Source organism: Arachis ipaensis, chromosome B2, assembly GCF_059453495.1.
Source record: "Arachis ipaensis isolate K30076 ecotype BB chromosome B2, ASM5945349v1, whole genome shotgun sequence".
Classification (NCBI taxonomy): domain Eukaryota; kingdom Viridiplantae; phylum Streptophyta; class Magnoliopsida; order Fabales; family Fabaceae; genus Arachis; species Arachis ipaensis.
In genome coordinates, this window is record NC_142437.1 from 120971031 (window position 1) to 120991070 (window position 20040).

The 20040-nt window shown below is 37.0% G+C and overlaps 2 protein-coding genes across 2 annotated transcripts; one reads left to right on the forward strand and one right to left on the reverse strand.

The window, feature by feature from the left end:
* Window positions 1-253: 253 nt before the first annotated feature.
* MHX (magnesium/proton exchanger) lies at window positions 254-5144 on the forward strand. Its single transcript, XM_016328968.3, has 9 exons — window positions 254-464; window positions 851-1321; window positions 2152-2327; window positions 2893-3011; window positions 3144-3301; window positions 3448-3578; window positions 4027-4243; window positions 4362-4491; window positions 4678-5144. The coding sequence occupies exons 2-9, from the start codon at window positions 961-963 to the stop codon at window positions 4973-4975; spliced, it is 1590 nt and encodes a 529-aa protein (XP_016184454.1). The 5' UTR covers window positions 254-464; window positions 851-960; the 3' UTR covers window positions 4976-5144.
* Window positions 5145-14226: 9082 nt separating this feature from the next.
* Window positions 14227-16059, reverse strand: LOC148575433 (uncharacterized). Its single transcript, XM_088504417.1, has 2 exons — window positions 15297-16059; window positions 14227-15209 (listed from the first exon to the last, which is right to left on the reverse strand). Exons 1-2 carry the CDS (start codon window positions 16057-16059, stop codon window positions 14227-14229), a joined length of 1746 nt encoding a protein of 581 aa, XP_088360543.1.
* Between the last annotated feature and the right edge of the window lie 3981 nt (window positions 16060-20040).

Genomic DNA, 20040 nt, shown 5'->3' on the forward strand with positions numbered 1-20040 from the left:
AAAATAATTTAACCTAAGTTTTCAACTTTTTATTATAATTTGGATAATGTTAAAGAGACAAAAAAAAAAAAATAGATAGAACTTGCCTTATTTAACATTCATTAATTGTCGTAATAATTAATAAATACTAAATAAGACAAGTTACGGTTGTTTTTGGCTAATTTTTGGTTACCAAACATTATAATTTATGCTTAGTGGAACTCTTAACGCCACGTGATCCATGTTTATATATATCGTCATGCAAAATCAGATTTTGTGTATCCACTTGTTCGCTTCCAAATCCAATTTCTTCTCTTTTCTTTTTCCCTGTGTTTGTGTTGGGTAGTGTTTAAAATTCAGCTCCATTTTACTTGGACACAATATATAATAGGAAGAATAATAGCATCACCGTTCCATTAACGCCGGGAAAACTCCCCGGTATTCCACTCCGGCGAGTTCTTCCTTCGCCGGTGTTAAAGTCATCGGTATGATCAAAATGCACAGCTTGCGCCTTTTACTGTTTTTTTTTTTTTCAAAATTAGTTTGGTTCTTCAATACCCATTCTGTGAGTAATATTGGAATTTGATTCATTTGATAATACAGGTAACATAGAATTTAATTTTTCTGAATCCAAAATCTATGATGCTGAATTAACTTGAAACTGTTCAAGATTCATGCTTTGCTTGTTGCTTCAGCTCAGAAGGGATCTTGTGTTGTGTGTATAGTGTATTTTGCACGTGTTGTGTTTGTTTAATTGTCTTGATTGGTAATTAGTTGATTTTATAATGAATTGGTTTATTGTTCTATAAGGTTGTGTCAGTGTTGTTTTTCTTGATCTTATATAGATCCCGTTTATGTTGATTTGATGCAGCTGAAAGGAAGGAAGAAAAAAACTTTATCTTAACACTGTTGAAGTGAACTTTGGAGTGATTGAGAAGATCCTGTTTGACATTTAGGCCAAAACAGGGGTCTGAAGAAAGAATGGTTGGGCTCTTCAGTGTAATGGGGCATGAGAAATGTGAAAGCTACTTAATTTTCAGTGGAGAGGCTGCTCTTGGTGACAATTTCAGAACTTTTCTGTATTTTCTTGGTCTTGCATATTGTTTCCTTGGATTATCAGCTATAACAGCTCGTTTCTTCAAGTCCATGGAAAATGTGGTGAAGCACACAAGGAAAGTTGTGGAGATAGATCCTGTTACTCAGACTGAAGTAGTTAGACATGAGAAAGTTTGGAATTACACCATTGCGGATATTAGCCTATTAGCCTTCGGAACTAGCTTTCCTCAGATATCATTAGCCACCATTGATGCTATACGGAATGTCGGGAACTTGTATGCTGGAGGTTTGTGTTTCTGTGCATATGTCTTATACCTTTCCTATGACAGAATACTAGATTCAAGTTAGATGTGTTTCTTGAATTTCCTAGTCAGGTATTGGTAGATTTGAAATGCTGGAGTTATATATCATATGTTAGCTGTTGGTAGTATTGTTAATGCACTGACCTTTGACCCCGTTTTACATCCAAAAAAAAAGTATTGCTAATGCACTAAATAATATTTCTTTGATGAGCTTGTGTAATGGAAGAGTGGCAGCATAGAATTAAATGAAAAGAAGAGAGGCTGAGATGTTATATTTTGAAGTATTACCATTTTTCACTTGTCCTTTAAATTAGTAAACAAGTATTAATAGACTAGGCTATTCACTTTTTGTTATTTTACATGTTCATTTTTTTGTTAGTATAAACTATTTAAAAGCTTGCTGACTCCAGTTCTTTATTGGTAGTTGTTAATAGCCTTAAATTGTCTAAAATTGTTGAATATTGTTACATCGCAATTTATTAATAAAAAAACCACATATTTGCTTGCACAAATTTAAATTGAGATATGCTTTCAAGTTAAATATATTACTATTTTTTTCCACACTGGTATTTCCATCATTGATTTGTGCGACAAATTAGTTGTGCTGATTAATGAGATTATGCGTATTATTTCCTTCATACTGGAAAGTGCAAATAGCTGATGTTATGTAGAGCGAGTTCAGTACATGCAGTTCCATTTGGGATTGTATTTGATCAATATTAGTATTGGTTATATTCTAATCTTAATTTTCTTTCTGATGGGCTTTAAACTGATGTAAAATTGTAATGTTTACAAACATGCTGAAAATTTTCAGGTTTGGGGCCCGGAACACTTGTTGGTTCTGCAGCTTTTGACCTTTTCCCTATCCATGCTGTCTGTGTAGTAGTTCCAAAAGCAGGGGAGCTGAAAAAGATTGCTGACATAGGAGTATGGTTGGTGGAGTTGTTTTGGTCATTTTGGGCTTATATTTGGTTATACATTATTTTGAAGGTAATATTCCAACATTTCTCTTCAAAACATCGTAATTTATGCTGCTTGCTTCCTTCTTCAGTTATTTTTATTGACTTGTTCTAGGAAGTGTAAGAAATATTATTATTTGAGCCTTCATTCCATGCAATAAGACGGTCGACTCTGTGGATGTTTTTAACATATGAAATTTAGTGAATGATAGAATGAGAAAACTTTCCAGACTTCTTCTCTCTTTCAAGCTTCAATAACAATTGATGAGGCTCTATGCTTCATGGAAAATGTCTAAAAATGCATATGTAAATTTTAATTTGGCACTGAAACCTTGTGCTTCAATCAGCAAGTTTGGACAACCATACGTCATGCTTAGGGCTCTATAAGTTCAACACTTAAATGTATTTCAACCTTGTGCTTCAATCAGCAAGTTTGGACAACCATATGTCATGCTTAGGGCTCTATAAGTTCAACACTTAAATGTATTTCAAAGTTGATTATAGTACAGGATCTTTCTTATCTGTGTCATCACTTTGCTTGTTAAATTCTTTATAGTTCTTTTGTTGAGTAATATTCATGATAGAGCTGAATGTAGGTGTGGACTCCAGATGTGGTGACTCTATGGGAGGCCTTGTTGACAGTACTGCAGTATGGATTACTGTTGACCCATGCTTATGCTCAAGACAAGCGATGGCCATATATTTCTCTACCTATGTATGTGCTTCTTTTTGTTAAAATTCACTAAGAAGATTAATTTTTCATCTTCCTCTTGAGTATATTGGTCATAATCAAAGCATTTATTCTGATCATGATCCTCTAGTCTGATATCTCGTTCTATATATGAAGTGAACGAGATGAGAGGCCTGAGGAATGGGTGCCAGAAGAATCTCCTTATTTTATACAAGAAAGCCTCGACAAAATGGACTTTTCTGAGACAAGTCCCATGAGTGAAGAATATGGGGAGACTGTTGATATTTTCTCCATTCATTCAGTAAATCCCACCGGTATTTGTGCTGTCTTAATATAGTGAAATTTTACTTTGTTTGCCTTTTCTAACATATTATTTTCTCCTCTTAAAATTTTCTGCTTAGCATGAGAAACATTCCGAAACGTCAGAATAATCTTGCATAATAAATTTTCAAATCTGCAGACCAAAAATATGAAAGAGTACATCAAATAGATGATAATGTTGCTCAAATTTCTGATAAAGCTAAGGAAATGATGACAGAGGATGTGCATTTGCTTAAAATTTGGAGGCAGCAATTTGTGGATGCACTGACGGTAGTAAATTTTTTGTTGCAAATGCTTATAGCATAGGTTAAAGAAAAAGAATAACAGCCACAACTAAGCCATTTTATGACATTGTATCATAGATTCATGATAGTAATACTGCAACTAACTACGATTAAGTTAATCAGGAAATTGTTATGGTTTTACGGATATGGGCTGTTTCAGATAAAATATGTATTTTCTCTAGTAACACACTTTGTTTCACATTGTTAAGTATAAGCTTTACTCTGTATTTTTACAAAGTTTCAAATATTTTTATGTTTGCTATATATTATATTAATGTTATTATGTTATAAACTGCAGAGTTTTAGGATTTCACTAACTTTGCATTGTTCCAATATTTAGCAATTGGGCTCTTCTTATTTTTTTCCCAATAGATATATTTATCTGGGATTATAAAGAGTAACTGACTGACAGATAATAGTAATTTCTTCAACAGTTGGAGAGCCTGGAGACAAAAAAATTGAAGAATTCCTATCTCCGCATGGGTAGAATATTATGGCAATCACTGCTTATACCATGGAGGTTTCTGTTTGCTTTTGTTCCTCCATGCCATATAGCTCATGGATGGATCTCCTTCATTTGCTCTTTGCTTTTCATCAGTGGAATAGCTTACATTGTTACTAGGATCACAGATCTTATAAGTTGTGTCACAGGTTTGACTTCTCATTTGTAATCATCTCCCATTACATTTAATTGTTGGTCCAAATTTCCTTTCAGGCTATCAGCTATGAATATATATCACTTAATTTCTTCTCTTCTATTCTGTTATAGGAATAAATGCTTATGTCATAGCGTTTACAGCACTGGCCAGCGGAACCTCGTGGCCCGATTTAGTGGCAAGCAAGATTGCTGCAGAACGTCAAATAACTGCAGACTCAGCAATTGCAAACATCACTTGCAGGTCTTGATCTCTATATGCATCTAATTCTAGCTTAGGGACATTGTTACATGTCATCATTACATCATGGTTTAACCTTAACATTATTACATGTCATCATTAACGCCACATGCTTTCGTTGCAATCGTATGATTTCATAATGTCATCAAAATGAAATCAAACTAAATCAATTGTTAATTCTTTCGGCAGTAATTCGGTGAACATATATGTTGGCATTGGTGTTCCATGGCTTATTGATACCTTATACAACTTCATAGCATATAGAGAACCTCTTCGGATCCAAGATGCAGGGGGGCTAAGCTTTTCCTTGCTTGTTTTCTTCTCTACTTCTGTTGGGTGTATATCAGTTTTGGTTTTACGGCGTTTAATTTTTGGCGCGGAGCTAGGAGGACCAAGGATCTGGGCATGGATTACTTGTGTGTACTTCATGTTTCTGTGGATTATTTTTGTTGTACTATCTTCACTCAAAGTTTCTGGGTTCATTTAGAATTATTCTTGTCCACTTTAGCTCATTGTATAGGTAATAGGTTTATAGTAATATAATTTGGTGCATTATATTTCATTTGTATGATTATTCACTTCTATGATTATTCCTAATCTCTCAGACTCAGTATCAATATCTGAAAACAAATACTATCTTCCAGGTTTATCATCAATTATATGTCAATTTAGTGATGAGAATCAGACATATAACAATGGCCTTAAATAGAGACTTCGGAATTGGTTCTATACTTCTATCAGAGTAAAAGATGTCAAAGAAGAGAAAGATATATAATCGTGTTAGTATTTAAAAATTAAACTAGTGCATTTTATTAACAAGGAAAAAAAAGGCTTATATAATTTTATGTTGAGTTTATGCTTTATATAGTACATGTTTGAAAAGACAAAATATAGAAATATTAAAAGAAGAGAAGCAAAGACAGTGTGTGGGTTAAATAAAAAAATTGAAAAAATATATTCTAAAACAAAAAAATTTGATCCATTTTTATATTCATTTGATCAAATCAAAATAAATCAAACAAATCTAAAAATTAAGGTGAAAACTTACATAAAATATTTTAATACAAAGGTAATAACTAAACATTATTAAATTAGTCATTTATATAAAATATATAAAAAAAAGGTCTCTAGATGCATTGTCTAACTTTCTACCATGATGCCACTTAGGATTAAGTAACTATTTCACATCATTTGAGCACAATCTTTTATTTTTATATTAGTCATGGTCTCATGGAATTCTTATTGTATTCGTATCTCTTTATAATAACCTATCTTTATATAATGATATAGGATTCCTTTTTAACCTTAATTTTTCATATTTTCTTATATTTTATTTTTATGTAGGTTATACTATTGCTCTCAATGTTAATGTTAATTCTTTTTAATAGGTATAAGTTTGATTAAAATCTAATTCCTTCTCTTCTCCTTTCATAGTTATCTCTCATTCTTATATTTACTATATAAATCAATATTCACTTCACACATTTTTTTTTATCTCCTCCCATATAATCTCATGGATCAGGCTCCTCTAAAGTTGTATTCTCACTTTAGAGAAAAAAGTACATCATTAATCACCATTAGATTAAGTTAGTGGGGCTCACAGATAATAAATGTTACAAATTCAAAGGTGATTAAAGCATTACTTTACCACTTTACTAACATTGTTACTTTAGAGGATCTTTTTCCTAATCTCATACATCTTTCCATTTCTCCTTTTTCGTGTCCATTCTTATTAATTTTTGCACAATTGAAACTGGAATTTGATTGATGACTATAGTTGTTGATAACCATAGTTTTTATTTTTATTTTTTTAAATTTGTTAAACATATGTATTAGGTTATTATGTGATTGTATTCATTAATTTTATGAGTTATATATTGTCTTTATCGACTATATATCACTTCTTTTTTTTTTCAACAATTTACATTTTTATATATCATTTAATTGTAATAATATCCTTAAAAATATATGTTGTCATGATTGATAAAAAATAAAATTATAAAATTAAATATCATTTTTAATGATCAAAACATTAATAATATTTATACTTGTATTTTATCTAATAATTTTATCGTTATACTATAATATTTAAATATAACTAAAAAAAATAAAAAAAAATACACAAAATTAACTATGTCCAAATAAAAAATAATTATATAAAATCATATGAATAAACTTTAGTTAAACTTTTTTATTATTTATTATAATTTATTAAAGAGAGCACACAATAGTTTTATAATCATTCTTAGACATCATTTGATTTCACTCTTTGTTGTCACATAAGAATTTTTTTTCTTAAGTAGCATAATCTTCTATCTTTGCATTATGCTATAGAATTCTCATAATACTTTTATTTCCTTAGTTTATAATAACCTATATTTTTATAATATTATAGGATTTTTTTTTTAAATCTTAATTTTTCATATTTTTTTATTTTTTATTTTTGAAAAAATTTCACTCTTCTCCTCTAAGAGATACTAAAATAATATTTTCCTCCTTTCTATTTGTAAAATATACATTCTCTTCCCTTATAATTTTTTAAAACCTCCTCTTTAATCAATTTTAAATTTTTTGTATTAACTAATATTAGTATTAACTTTATCCATTTTTCAAGAAAAAATAAATTGTTTTTACAAAAATACCCTTTAGTAAAAATTTTATATTTCTGTCATTAAATTTTGCTTATCAAAATATCTTTTAATAAATTATTTTTTATTGATTAAATTGTATTTTTACCAAAATACTTTTATAAAAATTTAATAATTAAATTATTTTTCTAAGATACCCTTCAATAATTTTTTAATTATTAAATTGTGATTTTACCAAAATTTTCGTTAACAATTATTTTTATATTTTACTATTAATTTTTCGATATCAATATATATTATTTTAACATCAAATAAAAATTTAATTTTTCATATTCTTTTATCTTTTATTTTTGAGAAAATTTCACTCTCCATAAAACTTTATCTTTAATTTATTTTAAATTTTTTGTATTAATTAGTATTAAATTTATCCATTTTTTAAAAAAAATTATTTTTATAAAAATACCCTTTAATAAAAATTTTATTTTTTTTGTCATAAAATTTTGTCTATCAAAATATTCTTTAATAAATTATTTTTAAGATAGAGATTCTCGATATATACCTGTTCATACCCTGGCCCAATAATAAAGGTCCAGGATCCAAGCAAATAGGCCCAACCCAAAGGGTTGGCCCTCACCCAGTACCAGCCTTCATCCCAAGAAGTCGGTACTGAACACGACCTGCTCCAAAGAAGTCAGATACGAGGGTTAGCTGGCGGATAACACTCATTCGAATGAGTAACTACCCCTAGAAACTCTCTAACCACTTCATGGAGCCATATCTTAACCTCCCTAAGATATGGGAATGGTTATCCACCTAAAAAGGTGGCACTACTTCAGCGGTGGTTATTGGTTCACCACTATAAATACGCTGACACCATTCAGGTATCCCTAAGTTCCAATACTCTCTAACCTGCTCACACTCTTGCTAACTTAGGCATCGGAGTGTCTTTGCAGGTACCACCCCCCATTCTTTCACACATACAAGTCGGACGGAGGAACGCCGAATAACATATCCACTCGAAAGCCACCTCCTTCATACGTTTGGGCCAACCAACGCCATCCAGCCCATTAATCTCCGGTTACCCATCGTAACATTGGCGCCGTTGCCGGGGACCCGAGAGATCAACCAGTGATGGCGGATAGATCCCCTGAAGAGGGTCATGTGGAGACAGATTCTGAACAAGAGAATCTGAACACTGGAAACAATGAGGCAGACCAGACCCTTCACCAGGAAGCCAATGATCAACACAGGGAAGGCACCTCCGGAATCAAAAACCCGAAGGTAAACTCCTCGGAGGGGCGCGAATCAGAAAAAGAAGGATCATCCCACGCAATTGAGCTCATGGGATTAGTCCACAGTCGCCTCGAGCAGCTAGAACAGGAACGGGAACGACAAAAAGAAACCGAAAAGAACCTAAAAGAGGAGATGGAGCGACGAAAAGAGTTAGAAAGAAAACTCTTAAAGTTAGAATCCTCCCTCAAAGGTCAGAACTCCCACGACGGTAGAGAAGATTCTCCCTTAGGAGAGAAAGATCCTTTTAGCGAGGACATAATGAGGGCAAAAGTTCCGAGAAACTTTAGAAGCCCCGATATGGACCTTTACGACGGAACCACTGATCCAAAGCATCATCTGAGAAACTTTAAAAGTCGGATGTATCTGGCTGACACTTCTGATGCTACGCGATGCAAAGCTTTTCCGACAACCTTGTCAAAAGCAGCGATGAAGTGGTTCGACAGCCTCCCTCCGAGGTCAATTACCAGTTTTGAAGACCTCTCAAGAAAGTTCTTGATGAGGTTCTCCATCCAGAAAGACAAAGTAAAACATGCACCAAGTCTCCTGGGAATAAAACAGGAGGTCGGGGAGTCCTTACGGGCATATATGGAAAGGTTCAACAAAGCATGTTTGGAGATTCAAGACCTGCCTACCGAAGCAGTCATCATGGGGCTAGTCAATGGTCTTAGAGAAGGTCCCTTCTCACAGTCCATATCAAAAAGACACCCCGCCTCTTTAAGTGATGTACAGGAAAGAGCTGAAAAGTACATCAATATGGAAGAAAACGCTAGGCTAAGAGACCCGAGTTTGCGACCCGGTCACCCTCCCTCAACGAAAGAGAGGGAGAGGGAAGCTAAGAAGAAGGAAGAACTCGGCCTCGATAGGCCAAGAAAATATCACTCTTATACTCCACTGAAAGTTCCTGTAGTGGATGTATACAGAGAAATTTGCAATACCGAAAGGCTGCCTCCTCCCAGGCCCATTAAAAATAAAAGAGGAGGGAGCCGCGGTGATTACTGTGAGTACCATAAGATATATGGGCACTCCACAAACGACTGTTACGACCTTAAAAATGTGATAGAAAAACTGGCCAGAGAAGGTCGGCTTGACAGATATCTCATAGAAAGGTCGGACAGTCATGGAAAAAGAAAGCGAGATGATATGGATAGAAGAGACCCACCACCACAAACTCCGGAGAGACATATCCATATAATCTCAGGAGGGTTTGCGGGAGGGGGACTCACAAAATCCTCTCGTAAAAGACATCTCAAGAGAGTTTACCAGGTCGGAGAGGGATCCTCTGACCTTCCAACCATTTCATTCACAAAGGAAGATGGGTGAGGAATAATCCCTGGGCACGACGACCCAGTGGTAATTACCATGATCTTGGCAAATGCCCATCTACACAGAACACTAGTAGACCAAGGAAGCTCAGCGGACATCCTCTTTAAGCCAGCTTTCGACAAACTAGGTTTAGATGAGAAAGAGTTAAGAGCCTACCCCGACACCTTGTACGGATTAGGCGACACGCCAATAAAGCCACTAGGATTTTTGCCCCTCCACACCACCTTTGGAAAGGGGGAGAAATCAAAGACTCTGAGTATAGACTTCATAGTCATCGACGTGGGGTCGGCCTATAATGCTTTAATCGGCAGAGCTACCCTTAATCGACTCGGAGCGGTGGTATCGACACCCCACCTCTGCATGAAATTCCCGACCTCAGCGGGGATAGCAACGGTGAGGGGAGATCAGAAGCTGGCAAGGAAATGCTACAATGAAAGCCTAAACCTGAGGGGAAAAGGCAAAGAAGTTCACACAATAGAGCTCGGTGGAGCAAGGATTAAAGAAGAGCTGTGACCACGACCCGGAGGAAAAACCGAGGAGATTCAGGTCGGAGAAGAGGAAGGAAAAAACACTCACATAGGAACCAACCTGGGGGAAACCCTAAGACAAGAATTGATTAAGCTCCTAAGAGATAATTCCGATCTCTTCGCCTGGAAGGCCTCCGACATGCCTGGGATAGATCCAGAACTCATGTCCCACAAGCTCTCGGTCTACTCGGGATCTCGACCTGTACAACAACGAAGACGCAAGCTTGGCCCAAAGCGAGCTCTAATAGTAGATGAGCAAGTACAAGCGCTCCTAGAAGCCGGTTTTATCAGAGAAGTTGAATATCCAACATGGCTAGCCAATGTGGTGCTAGTCAAAAAACAAAATGGTAAATGGAGAATGTGCGTCGACTATACCGACTTAAATAAGGCATGTCCCAAGGACCCTTATCCACTACCAAGCATTGACACCCTAGTAGACTCTAGCTCGGGGTATCAATACTTGTCGTTCATGGACGCCTACTCAGGGTATAACCAAATCCCGATGTATAAACCAGACCAGGAAAAAACATCATTCATCACGCCCAGAGCTAACTTTTGCTACGTGGTCATGCCATTTGGATTGAAAAATGCAGGGGCCACATATCAGAGGCTGATGAATAAGGTATTTGCCCCTCACCTAGGGAGCTTAATGGAAGTGTACGTCGACGATATGCTGGTAAAGACCAAGAAAGAAGTCGACCTCTTGTATGACCTTTCACAAGTCTTTGACACCATAAGGTTGCACGGGATGAGACTAAATCCTGCAAAGTGCGCCTTTGCGGTGGAGGCAGGAAAATTTCTAGGATTCATGCTAACACAAAGAGGGATCGAAGCCAATCCCGACAAGTGTAGAGCCATCCTAGAAATGAGAAGCCCGACTTGTTTGAGAGAGGTCCAACAGCTGAATGGCCGACTAGCAGCTCTCTCCAGATTTTTGGCAGGATCAGCACTAAGATCCCTTCCACTGTTCTCCCTATTGAGAAAGGAACACCAATTTGAATGGACTCCCGAATGCGAGGAGGCGTTCCAAGAGTTCAAAAAGTTTTTGAGCCAACCTCCTATTTTGACCCGACCTGTAGCCGGAAAAGACCTCGTCCTATACCTATCCGTGGCAGACAAGGCCGTCTCAGCAGCCTTGATAAGAGAAGACGAGGACGGTCAACACCCAATCTATTTCATCAGTAAAGTTCTACAGGGCCCTGAGCTAAGGTATCACAAATTAGAGAAGTTTGCCTACTCCTTAGTGGTAGCCTCTCGAAGGCTACGGCCTTACTTTCAAGCTCACACAATAAGAGTCCGCACGAACCAACCCATGAAGCAAATCCTCCAAAAGACGGATGTTGCAGGAAGAATGGTTCAATGGGCAATAGAGCTCTCCGAGTTCGACTTGAAGTACGAAACTCGGACGGCGATTAAAGCCCAGTGCCTCGCCGACTTCATTGCAGAATATGCAGGGGATCAAGAGGATAAACCAACTACATGGGAACTCTATGTAGATGGATCCTCCAATAAAACAGGAAGCGGCGCATGCATAATATTGGTAGATGAAAGGGAAACCCAGATAGAGGTTTCCCTCAAGTTTGAATTCCCAGCTTCAAATAATCAGGCAGAATATGAAGCCTTGATTGCAGGATTGAAGCTGGCAGAAGAAGTCGGTGCTACGAAGGTAATGATATACAGTGACTCTCAAGTGGTGACCTCCCAAATAAGTGGAGAATATCAGGCAAAAGACCCAAATATGAAGAGATACTTGGAAAAAACTCTGGAACACCTTGGGCGTTTTGCAGAAACCGAGGTCACGCACATAACTCGGGACCTAAATAGCAGAGCAGACGCCCTATCCAAGTTAGCAAGTACCAAGCCAGGAGGAAATAACAGAAGCCTGATCCAAGAAACCCTCCAGGAACCTTAAGTGGTAAAAGTGGAAGACAAACAAAAAGTCTTTGAAGTGGTCGGATTAAACCTCGAATGGATGAACCCCTTAGTCGAATACCTGAAATTCGACATCCTCCCCAAGGAGGAAAAGGAGGCCAAGAAAATCCGAAGGGAAGCACAACACTATACCTTGGTGAAAAATATTCTCTATAGAAGGGGGATATCAACACCATTGTTAAAGTGTGTACCGACCTCAAGAGCCACCGAGGTATTAAAGGAGGTACATAGTGGAATCTGCAGGAACCATCTCGGAGCAAGGTCATTAGCCAGAAAGGTGATCCGAGCTGGATTCTACTGGCCAACCTTGCAGAAAGATGCCACAGACTTTGTGAAAAAGTGCCAACCATGTCAAATGCATGCAAATTTCCACGTGGCCCCCCCAGAGGAGCTCATCAGTATCACCTCCCCATGGCCCTTTGCAAAATGGGGAATGGATTTATTAGGTCCTTTTCCCCAGGCGCCAGGACAAGTCAAATACCTGATAGTGGGAATAGATTATTTCACAAAGTGGATAGAAGCAGAACCACTGGCCACCATCACTGCACAAAGAAGTCGGAGGTTCCTTTACAAAAATATAATCACAAGGTATGGGATACCTTATTCCATTACCACAGATAACGGAACCCAGTTCACCGACTCCACCTTTAGAAGCCTAGTAGCCAGTATGAACATCAAACACCAGTTCACCTCAGTGGAACACCCACAAGCCAATGGGCAAGCCGAAGCAGCCAACAAAGTCATACTGGCAGGGTTGAAGAAAAGATTACAAGATGCGAAAGGAGCTTGGGCTGAAGAGCTCCAACAAGTACTATGGGCTTACAGAACAACCCCCCAATCCGCCACTGGAGAAACTCCCTTCCGACTAGTTTATGGCGTAGAAGCCATGATCCCAATAGAGGTCAATGAGCAAAGCCCAAGAGTGATTTTCCACGACGAGATCAGGAATATACAAGGGCACAAAGAGGAGCTCGACTTGCTCCCCGAAATCCGAGAAGAAGCCCAGATAAGAGAAGTAACGTTGAAGCAAAGGATGACCGCGAGATACAACAAAAAAGTCATTCGAAGGAGTTTCACCCCAGATGACTTGGTCCTAATCAGAAACGATATTGGAGTCAACAAATCGGGGGAAGGAAAGCTCGCTGCTAATTGGAAAGGACCATACAAGATCAACGAGGTCTTAGGAAAAGGCTATTATAGGGTAACCGACTTCGACGGCAACGAGTTACCAAGATCATGGCATGCTTGTAATATGAAAAGGTACTACAGCTAAAAGCGAACCCTACTCCCTGATGTACTCTTTTCCCAATTTCATGATTTTTTCCCAAAATCAAAGGGTTTTTTCTGAAAAGGGTTTTTAACGAGGCATCATAGTAGGGGCTAAGGGAAAATAAATTATCAAAAGCCCTTAGTAGCAATAAGGTACCTCCTCAATTAATAAAAATCTCTTTCAAATATCTCTTTTAAATTCCCTTTTTATTCTCTTTCTACGAAACGCGCCGATTTAAGCTCGACAAAACGTGAAAATCCCATGAACCGACCTAGATGGTCGTCAGGATAAAACGACGAGGTACAAGTCGGCGTAAAGAGGCTATAGAAGTCGATCATGATAAACTCGGGAGCAATCCGACTCATAAGTCGGAAAGCGAAGCCGAGTAAAATTAAAATGAATCGCAAAAGTAGCCTAAGTCACGAAAAACTCAATGAAACAAAATTGAGTACTAGGAATAACAAAAAGAGATAGGAAAAAGCTAAGAAAAAGTTATAAGGCTGCCTTGAAGATCAAAAAAGATTCAGAAAAGCAGGCAAGCCCCAAAGGAAAGGTGTTTTTCCAGAAAAGATCAAAGAGTCAAAAGAACCACGAATAGAAAAGCATGCGCGCATAAGGTAACTCAAAACCCTTATCCGAAAAAGGGCATTCATTTAAACGCTAAATTAAACCCTTATTAAAAAGGGTATCGAAAATTTGTTTTGTTTACGGCCCTAAAAGGCCAAAAAATTGTTGCAAACATCAACAAATAAATATAAAAGAGTTTAAAAAGAGGGGCCCACAGGCCGGGCCCCAATAACCAAAATCACTTCTTAGCAAGAGGAGTAGAAGGATCACCACCACCAGGACCAGGAGTTGGAGAGAAAGTCGGAGGAGCGCCAGAAGAACTCGGAGCGTCCTTAGAGCGAGGAGGGGACTCTATGATCCTCTGCCCCCGAGTCTTCAAATCAGACTCAGACTCCACCACGGGGACAGGAGGATCCACGATGGCACCATCAATAACAATCTTATCAGGGTCCAAAGGAGAAAGGTCCAAGTCAGGAGCAATGACTCCGACCTGCTCCTTAAAAACCCTCCAAGCCTCATCAGCACCATCCGCAATAGAGTCCTCCAACTCGGTATAGGCCTTCCGGGCATTCAGCAAGTCATTCTTTACAGACACAAGATCAGCAAATAAACTGTTGTAGCTGGCTTGCGCTGCCTTCCTCAAATCCACCTCCATGTTGCATTGGGCTTGCAACTTCTTCTCCTTCTCCCGGAGGCTGCCTCTCTCCTCCTTCAGCTTGGCAACTTCCCCCTCCAACTCCTTCTCATGCTCCTGATATATGCGAAGCCTGCCTTCCAGCTCCTCAACCCTCGAGGTCGTCCCTAAAGAGCTGAGAGGAGTCTTCTCAAATATATCTAAGAGTTTGCCACAAACCCCCGCCGTCCTGAGACTCTCCTCAACCACAGTGGTGAGGTAGTGCCGAACAGAAACATCATCCATACTCATACGAGCATGGGGATAAATGTTCTTTCGGACGAACGCAAGAGCGTCCGCCTCACCAGAAGCGCCAGACTCTAAGGTCTTGCGCTTCTTCGGCTCTGGTTCAGGAGTAGGTCGGACAAGAGGGGGTGGCAGAGAGGAAGCAGAGGAAGAAATTACAATAGGTTGGGAGGGAGTCCCGACGTTCCGAGGAGGAGGAGGAGGAGAGACAACCGCCCTAGCACCACCAGATCTGGCACGAGACCTTGCCTTGGCTTCCTGAACCCTCTGGTAAGACTCTTGAGCGTTTTTCTTTGCCATCTCTGCAAAAACAAATTGGTAGCTAAAAGTCAGACAAGTCGGTAAAAGAAATTGCAAGTCAGAAATAAATGAGAAACGCAAAAAGCTACCTAGTTGTGACTGGACAAAAGTCGGCGGCCCCTGGAGAAATTTTTTAGTATCCAAGTATGGGGCCCTCCCCCACACTTCTCGGAGGAACCCTACGATGGCCGCCTCCACTTCGTCCAGGTCGTCCAGACCATATTTTTCACAGGGGGAGGCCTCTAACCAGTATAGAGGAAAGCGAGGAGAAGAACTCTCATCTAAGAAAAAGGGGTGGTGACCCTCTACTGCTTGAACTTTGAAAAAATAGCTTTTAAAATCGTGAAAGGATTCGTCAAAAAGGGTAAAAAGCCTCCGGCCTTGTATGGCTCGGAAGGACACCCACTGTTGCTTATTATTTAGCCCACTGAAGGGCTTGGTCATATGGAAGAGATAGAAGAAAATCCTCAGAGAAGTCGGGAACTCTAAGGCCTGGCTGATAAATTGGTAAATTTTCAAAAAGCCCCAAGAATTGGGGTGAAGCTGGGTGGGAGCAACCCGGCAATGACGTAACACAGACATTTCAAACTCTGAAAATGGAAGAAAAACGCCCAAACGGGTGACCATACTCTCATACATAAAAAAGAAATGAGGGGCCGCCTCGTCGGCCCTCCCGAAGCAAACCCGGTCTTCTGGACCCGGGACTACCAACTCATACTTCGGCTCATCCTCTTCAGAAGTACAAATTCTGTGGTGAGTACGAAGGTGGGTGATAAACTCGGTATCGACTGAAGGCTCCTCCCCTAGGACCGTGACATCAACCCACTGAGAGAGAACATCTACGAAAGCCATTTTCTTTTCTTAAAAGGGGTGACAAGAAACCTACAAAAAGAAAAGGAAAATCAACACACGATCTCTAAAGGGAGGGGGTACGGAACTAAAGCCTACAAACCAATCTACCCACAAAATAAAGGCACGCAAATAGAAAGCATGTTACAGAATGGGAAAAAGCTAACCTTTAAGTCTGAAATCAAGACTGGAGGAAGTAAAAGCCTTCGAAACGCAAGAATGCAGCACGAACGAATGCAAGGGAAATTTGAAAGATCGCAGAAACGAAACAACGAAAGAGAGGGAAAGTATTTATAAGAACGTTAGGGGCATAATGGTAAAATTGGGGCAATCATTAATGAAGATGCACCGTTACCAAGGCCATTAAATCCCTACGCACACCCCTAACGGACACGACGCTTGATTTGACGTAACTGTCAGAACCGAAAGGTCAAGAAAAATCACGTCGGTTCTTAAACCATCACGTCGGTCCTCTTGCAAATCGGCTACGACCCCGAGTTGAATACTCGAACCCCAATCCTAAAAAGAAATTGGGCTCGAGTAGGGGCACTGTTCATACCCTGACCCAATAATAAAGGTCCAGGATCCAAGCAAATAGGCCCAACCCAAAGGGTTGGCCCTCACCCAGTACCAGCCTTCATCCCAAGAAGTCGGTACTGAACACGACCTGCTCCAAAGAAGTCGGATACGAGGGTTAGCTGGCGGATAACACTCATTCGAATGAGTAACTACCCCTAGAAACTCTCTAACCACTTCATGGAGCCATATCTTAACCTCCCTAAGATATGGGAATGGTTATCCACCTAAAAAGGTGGCACTACTTCAGCGGTGGTTATTGGTTCACCACTATAAATACGCTGACACCATTCAGGTATCCCTAAGTTCCAATACTCTCTAACCTGCTCACACTCTTGCTAACTTAGGCATCGGAGTGTCTTTGCAGGTACCACCCCCCATTCTTTCACACATACAAGTCGGACGGAGGAACGCCGAATAACATATCCACTCGAAAGCCACCTCCTTCATACGTTTGGCCAACCAACGCCATCCAGCCCATTAATCTCCGGTTACCCATCGTAACAATACCAAAGAAATACTTTTCGTCTTTCTTACAAGGTCATTAAATTCATCTTTAATCTTGTTTATGACATTCAAAAGTGTTTCTGAGCCGAGATCATTCAATGCATCCGCAAAATCTATTTGTGAATATATTGAATACCTCACTTAAGTTCTTTATTGTAGCAGAAAATCAATAAATTCTTGCAGTAGAAGAAATTCACAAAGATGAGAAAATAGAATGAGAGAAATGAAAGATTAAAATGTTTGGACTGAATTAAGAACAATCACATTACACCTCTTTTATGGAATTTTTACTATTAAAAAATAAAATAAAAAACTTTTTTTTTAAAAGATATTAATCTAACTTTATATTTCGAAATTCATTTTTTTTTGAAGCAAGTTAACTCTATAAAATTCATAAAGTTCGTTGGATTAAAAAAATTAATTATATTTTTTATTTAATTTATTTAATATTAATATATAATTGATAAAATAAATAATAAATAAGATATATAAAAAAAGTAAATAAAATAATAAAATCGTAAGAAGGCCAATATAACTTATTTAGAAAAAAAAAATTTCATGTAATTTCTCTAATTAGTGTTATGATCATCATTAATTTACGAGATGAGAAATATTATCCTATTTTCTATCAATGCATTTATATATACATAGGTAAAGCAACGTAAAACATTTTTTTCTAATAGAAATTGATTAATAATAAAATAAGAAATATTTGACACGTAAGAGGAGATAAAATTCTAAAAATGAGTCTAGGTTGATCTTACTTGTTTGTGGTTCTTACTGAATATAAGTATATATTGAATTAATATTTTGAATCAATATCATAATAAATACTATACGATTAAATATTATAATATTTTAATATATATATATATATATATATATATATATATATATATATATATATTTATTGAATATATTTATAGGAGATTTTTAATTTAAATTAAAAAAATAATTATTTTTTCTATCTTTTTTAATTTTAAATATTATTTATTAATATAATAAAAAAAATAAAAATAACAATAATCACTCACATCGTTAAAATAGATCATCCTAATATATATATATATATATCAAGAATTATTATATATGATAAATAATTTTTTATTTTTTGTAATAACGTTAATTTATGTGTAAATTAACTAATTTTTATAACATATGATTTATTGAATAATTTTTTCTCTTAACATGAGTAAATGATTTAAGATATAAGATGTTATATATACTATTTAACATACTAAGTAACTTAAATCATCATCTAAGATAATAAGCATAATAGTATAAATATCTACCTACTTATTAGTGTTAAAAAAATATAAATAGTATAAACTGATATTTTTTAGTAGAATAATAATAATAATAAAGATTATTAATTAAGTTAATTATATAATAAAATTTATGAATAATTTTTAAATAATAATAAAAAATAAGATCACTATTTTTATATACTACAAAGTTATAAAAAAATTACTCTCAATAGATTAATATTAATTCTGTCAAAAAAATAAATAAATTATACATAAGATATTATTTATATACTAATATAATATATATATTATTGATTATTAAGTTATAATTAATTTTTAATTTAATTTTTAATAATTAAAATTTAAATTATTAAAAACATTAAATGCTCAATATTTTATATTGAACCAATTTTATTTTGTTATTAAAATTAAAAAAGATGAGTTGTTAATTTGAATTTAATTTTTTTTTAAAATAAATATTATTTTATTAAAATAAAATAAAAGTGTTTCCATAAGGAAGTACAAAAGAATTGGGTATTCTCATTTATCACCAACTGTGACTGAAAGACTAAGAGCTTAAAGAAGAGTAAAGTAAGAGTAAAGAAAATTAGTAGCATCTATCAGGTATGGTTCACGAGTTCACACACTAATTTGCTGACTTCTTTCACTATCTCTGGTGCCGGGCTTATTACCTTTTCTCAAAAACACACCGATTCCTCGCTTTCCAAGTGCTCCAATACAGCGCCGCTATGAGGAGGGTCTTTTGTCTACCATCGAATTGAGCCGCTGCCCAGTATAAGACTCGTTGCCACCAATAATTGAAAAAAGTTTCTTCTTCTCTCATCCATAGGTCAGGGGTTATTAAGTTTAGACTCCATATTATTGAAGACAGGGGGCATTGGAACAAAGCATGAGAAATTGATTCAGCCTTCAACATGCATCTTGGACAAGTGACAGGAGTGGATGCGAACCGGCTGTGAACTTGTTGCAACACCAGAAGCTTTTCATGAAGACTTTTCCATAGAAAAATCTTAATTTTATGTGGTAATTTCAACTCCCAAATGCTATTTCAGACTCTGTTGTGTATGTTCTGGGGCCTCAATGAAGTAGGAGAATGAAAGAATCCATAAGCAATTTTGTATCCTGACCCAACTTCATATATACCAGATTTTGTCCAGCACCAATTAACTTCATCCTCCTCCTCTGTTGGTTTGATTGAAAAAATTTTATTGCATATATCAACCGAAAAAATCGACTCAATCAGATTTCTATTCCAGCTTCTATCAGGATTTAGTAACGCACTAACGTAATACACTTGCAGATTTGGCGGGATTGTGAGTGCATTTTGAGGGACATTAAAGGGCACTGGTAGTGGGAGCCAGGGGTCATAGAAGATGCGAACATTAGTGTCAGAGCCTATTTTCCATAACAAGCCTTTCTCGATCACCTTGCGCCCTTCAAGAACACTTCTCCAACCCCACGATGATACGCTTTCTATCTCTGCATGTAGGAAATCTGTATATCTGAAATATTTAGTTTTGAGCATTCTTGATATAGTAGAATTAGGGTATTTCATTAGACGCCAACATTACTTGCCCAATAAAGCCAAATTTTGCGCCCTTGGATCCTTGATCCCCAGCCCTCCATCTTTTTT